At 42.2% G+C, this 5,771-nt stretch overlaps 1 protein-coding gene across 1 annotated transcript; it reads right to left on the reverse strand.

The window, feature by feature from the left end:
- Positions 1-1,645: 1,645 nt before the first annotated feature.
- On the reverse strand, positions 1,646-3,443 carry LOC306973403 (toll-like receptor 13; the record flags this gene model as incomplete). Its single annotated transcript, XM_079570329.1, has 3 exons — positions 2,938-3,443; positions 2,653-2,770; positions 1,646-1,877 (listed from the first exon to the last, which is right to left on the reverse strand). The coding sequence occupies exons 1-3, from the start codon at positions 3,083-3,085 to the stop codon at positions 1,646-1,648; spliced, it is 498 nt and encodes a 165-aa protein (XP_079426455.1). The 5' UTR covers positions 3,086-3,443.
- Positions 3,444-5,771: the final 2,328 nt, after the last annotated feature.

The raw sequence follows: 5,771 nt of genomic DNA on the forward strand, positions 1-5,771 counted from the left end.
AACATTATTATTAAATAAAGAGATATTTTCAGGCTAGGCATTCTGCGCATTTGATCATACCTTGATAGAAACAGACCCAGGGTTCCCGTCCCGTCTTACAGGACACACATGTTTTGCTGGTGTCAAATCCAAAGACAAGGTTTAGTTCTGAAGAGAGGCCACAACCCACTGATAAGCGACTTGTCTTACAGGAAGAAACATCTGAACAACACTAAGGTTCCTGATTTAGTCTCAGTGTGACAAATCAAGCAGAAGTGACAGAACAAGAAATATATAGTGCCTCCCGAAAGTATTCATACACCTTGAACTTTTGCACATTTTGTCATGTTTACAGCCATAAACATGAAGATTTTATTTGGATTTTTTTTACTGAAGGTTCACACACAAGTAATGATACATGATTCTGTTATTTTTCAAAAAATAGAAAAGTCAAAAGTGGGGCGTGCGTAACTATTTATACAGCATTTTTCTGAGTGCATTAAATTGCCTTAATAACATTCCAAATGACTGCAGAATGTTCACACCTTGCCCTAACCATTAAATAGAGGCACCTGTGTGTAATCTACTCTCAGTATAATTACAGCGGTTCTGTGAGGGCCTCAGAGCTATGGTCGCTGTGTGTCGGTCACTAAACAACATCATGAAGACCAAGAGGTCAGGGATAAAGTTGTGGAGAAGTTTAAAGCAGCATTTAAGGGACAATACAGAGTTTAAAAATGTTAAAAGTAAGTATTTTCCTCCCCCTACATATTCCAGCAATGTCCTAATGTGTAGAATGAGCCCAGACCTGTTCACCACAGCTGCCTCTAAAATCCTGCACTGTCACTCAAAAACGTGTTACTTCGGGTCCGAAGTGCCGTCATGCACAAGCTTAATATAGAAGGTGCAGTTACACGTATGACCTGAGGTGGCAGTAGTGAGTATACAATGGCGAACTTGCAACTGGCCCCTTTAAGTTATACAAAGATTTCCCAAGATTTGAACATCTCCCGGAGCACTGTTCAATCCATCATTCGGAATTGGAAAGAGTATAGCACCACTGCGAACTACCAAGACACGGCCGTCCACCTAAAATATCAGAGCGAACAAGGAGAACACTGGTAAGAAATGCAACCAAGTGCCTCAAGATAACTCTGGAGGAACTGCGAAGTGCTGCTGCTGAGCTGGGGGAATCTGTACATGGGACAACTATAAGTCGTACTCTACACAAATCTGGCCTTTATGGACGAGTGGCAAGAAGAAAGCCATTATTGAAAGGAGGCCATAAGAAATCCCGTTTGAAGTTTATAGAAGTCAGATGGAGGACACAGCTCCATGTGGAAGAAGGAACTTTGGTCAGATGAGACAAAAATGTAACTTTTTGTCCCAAATGCAAAACATTATGTATAGCGCAAACCTAGCACTGCTCATTGTCCTGAGTGCACCATCCCCAGTGTCAAATATGGGGGTGGAGCATCATGCTATGGGGCAGGGGTGAAGTGGGTGCGTGAGATTCCCCCTAAGATAACCTGCTCCATCACAGGAAGTCAGTCAAACCCTGTCCAGATTGTTGTTGTTGAGCTGAAACGCAACAGTCGTACACAGTCTGTGGAAGAGATGAACAAACATAGGTCTTTCAAATGACAATTATTATTACAGTGAGCAGCTACACATCATCAGGGAGGGGGTTGTCCGCGGAGATCTCGGCCCCGCATTGCAGCGCGCGGCGGACCCTCTCCCAGAACAGGCCCCTGTGGCTCCGGGCCCCGCTCCAGCTCAGGTACGTGCGACTCCTCAGCAGCTTCCTCACCCGATAGAACGGACTCAGCTCATGGGACGAGAGCTCCTCCAAAAACATCAGGATCAACACGTCCTTCTGCTCATCCAACAGGCGGAAACTGCAGAGACACAGGAGAACAAGAGTGAACCAGGACACAGGCAGGTCTGAACGAGGTCCAAACAAAGCTGACCCTCACCAGAACCAGACCTTCAAACAGTTCTGAAACATGACAGGATAATGTCTGAATTAGGTCTAGATTCCACATCACACGTGTTTGATTCGATCCAGAGTTTATAAGTAATATCGAAATGAATGAGAATGATTCCAGATCTTCCCTCTCTGCTCTGAAAGGTTTGGCCACTTCACTGCTCTCTGGCAAAAGATATAGATCCAGTCTATTTTCTCTTCTGGCAGAGTCCGACGAGAACAAGCTCCACATCAGGAAAGAGAACACCAACATCCGGACTTTCAAAGTGAACACTCTTTGCATAGACTTCATTTTATTTTTACAGGAAACTTATCATGTTAGGCCAAGAAAATAATCTTAAAAACCCTGTGAAAGTGAAAGAGTTAGGCTAGCTTCAAAGCAATCTCCTCTGTGATAATTTTCACAACATCTGCTTCTAAAGACTTACTAATCATTGTATTAGAAGTTATAGTTCACTTGTCGCCTTTAAACTCTTTGCCGTGCACATGCTCGAGTTACTCGGGGATCTGCAGCTCAATGGGTGATCATTTTCACTGTCATTCGGAGACTGTCTAGAATTTAGCAGAACTGATAAAAACGCACATGTAAAGGAATCCCTCAGTAAGAGACGTCTAAAACCTGCTTTAAACCAGTGAATAGATTCGAACTGAATCAGGTCTGAACCAAGTTAGAACCCAGAAAGTACCTGGCCATCTGAATCTCCCGTGAGCACCACTCGCTCTGCAGGTAGTGGCGGCTGATAACACACAGAGTCTTCCTGCTGCTGTAGATGGTGTCTATGATGTTCTCCATGATGGCTTTTCCTGAAATCAAATACCAAACACATGACCATAAAATAATGACATAATGTCTTGCCTCTCAGCCAAAAGTTCCCAAGTTGTATTATTAGAAAAGGAGGAATATCTCCACTCTGTCGACATGCATGATTGCTTTTGATCGTTTGTAGTAAAGTCTTTAGAGTTTGAATCACCTGGCTCAAAGTCGCGATGGTGCAGACACAGCTTCCAGCCCTGCCGCTCCTCCAGCTCTGGCACCAGCTCTTTATAAACCCAGTCTTCATCGTGAACGTTGTAGGACACAAAAGCATCATAGACCTCGACGCAACCCTGTCTCGCCATTTTACGGTCATAGACAAAGGCCCTGAAGAGGTAGAAGCCGTAGACCAGCTGCCATCGCAGAAAGTGGTAGGTGAACGTTGAGAGGAGAGTGAAGAGGACTAGAACAGAGCTGGAGATGAAGCAGATGAAACCAGGGAAGTCCAAACACGCCTGAACATCGAAGTCTAACAACAACTTTCCCTCGTCAGACGGTGGACTGGCACATCTGTAACTGGCGGCATGGTGCACATAAACTTGTTTGTTTGTTAGAACCCATTGAATGAAGCCAACGTTGGAGCAGTTACAGACAAAAGGATTTTCAGATAAGTCAATATGTTTCAGTGAAGGAAGTGCCTCAAAAACGGTCTCATTTATTACAATGAGGTCATTGTTTCCTAGAACCAACTTCTGCAGCTCAGTAAGATTGGCCTGGGAGAGAAAGTCCAAAGATTTTATGTGGTCATGTGATAAGTCCAGAATTTTAAGGTGACTGATTGGCTGGAAAACCTCTGAATCTAGACACAAGTTATCATTTTGGCCAATATCGAGGTATTCTAAAAGAGGAGTGTCACGGAACGTTTCTTTATTTGGAGGTTTACAGAATAAGTGAACTGAGCTAAATTCCGTTAAACTGACCAAACCTTGCAGCAAATGTTGAGGGTGTAACAAACACATTTCAAGGGAAATGTAAATAGATAATGTCTGCAGAGACGGTAAATTGATGGCCTGCTTTATGTGTGAGCGCCTCCTGGTGGTAGAGTTAGATCCTGCACTGGCGCTAGTTTCAGAGCGGAAGACGGGAGGGCTGTAGATCAGATCTCTAAGATCCGAGAGTCCCTCCCAGGCCCCCTCCTTCACTAAAGTCCCTCTCACTGAGTATAAACTCAAGTCCTGTAGATGCGACATGTTTTTAAAGACTCCTTTTTGAAGCCAGGCAATATTATTTTTGCTTGCACTTAAATTCAGAAGATTTGGCAATGTGGTACTGAAACTATCATCAAACTGGATAATAAAGTTATCGTCTACATCAAGCAATTTTAGGCTGTGGAGATACTGAAAAGCACAGCTGTTCAATTCAACCAAGTTATTGTTACTAAGGTCGAGATCAGTTAGTTGCCACAGAAAAGCAAAATCCAGACAGTGAAGTTTTGAGATGTGGTTATAGGCCAAATTTAAAGTTGTTAGAGAGGACATGTTTCTGATGGTCAGCGGGACTTGAGACAAATCATTCCTCGACATGTCCAGCTTTGACAGATGCGTTAACATCCGCAGAGATGACACGGTTGAGTTTGTCATTGAGTTTCCGGAAAGATCCAGGGTAGTGAGGTTGGTGCAGGACTGAAGAAGATGATCATTTAAAATAGGAATTGAGTTCATATATAAATCTAACTTTTGTAAAGACAAAATACCACAAGCCAAGTCTAACAGGGGCTTATCCAACAAACGACCAACGTGTCTGAGACTAAGGTTCTCCACTGAACCCACACTTTTGAGAACTGACTGATATGTTTCCATTGTGAAGTTGGTTTCACTCAAATCCAAAGTCTTCAGACTTTTGAGAAAGGCTTTGTTCGACGCGTCCCATTGAAACTGAGAGTAAATATCAGATAAATAAAGTGTCTCTAAACGCAGAAACACATCAGAGTGAAGCAGGAATCTGAGCAGAGGATTGGCACTTAAATTCAGCTTGGTCACATTCAAAGGAAATGGGAAAGACTCTGATTCAAATGAAGAGAAATTGTTCTCTCCGAGATCTAAGATCTGTAAGAATGGGCAGGAAATAACCACATTCACAATGTCATTGATACGGGATAGTCTATTACTGGATAAATACAAGGTGTGCAGCTTTCTCAATGGCCAAAACACACACTCTGAAATATATTTAATTTGGTTGTAACTTAAATCCAGAACAGTTAAGTTGGTGAGCCCCTCAAACATTTTGTCAGTCACTTTGGTAAGTCTGTTTTTGGACAAACTTAACTCAGTTAAAGCCGGTAAATGAGAAAATGCTGCGTCGTCAATGTGTGAAATTTGACTTCCCAAAATCAAATTCTTGAGACCAGGAAGATCATGGAAATCACTCTTTTGGATCCTCTGAATGTTGCTGTTTAAAATAGTGAGAGACACTGTACATTTGGGAATTTCAGAAAGAATTCTAGAAAACTCATGACCGTAATAACAGTAAACAGTCCGTGGATCCTCAAAGTGGAGGTCACAGTAACGAAGAGAGTAGAGCTGTAAAGGGCAAGGCTGAAGGAGCAAAAAGAGAAGTGAGAAAAGAGAAGTGTTCAGAGGCATCATCCTGTGGAGAGACAAGCAGGATTAATGAAAGTTATTTACTCTGGAGCTGAATCAACTTATCACACATTGTGTCACGTACAGGAAGGTGTTTGTAAGATGTCTATTTGTTTAAAAACAGCAACACAGTGACAAATTAACAGGGGTTGCTTTATAGTTGTTAAATTTTCAGGACACAAATACAAGTGAAGAGTTCATTTGCAAAAGCAGATATCTCTTGTGATTTTTTTCTTCAGAATCGTTTGGTATATTTGGTACTCAGTTGTGAAGTGATTGTGAGTGACTTTATTTTCATGGCACGGACACAGACCAGATAAAAAACTGCATGTAAAGAGAAATTGGCAAGCAAACTTTGAGTTTTTTCAACGGCACTTTGCAAATGAACTCTTGAAGTTAAGTTGATAAATTC

The sequence above is a fragment of the Gobius niger genome (assembly GCF_951799975.1).
Source record: "Gobius niger genome assembly, chromosome: 14".
Lineage (NCBI taxonomy): Eukaryota > Metazoa > Chordata > Actinopteri > Gobiiformes > Gobiidae > Gobius > Gobius niger.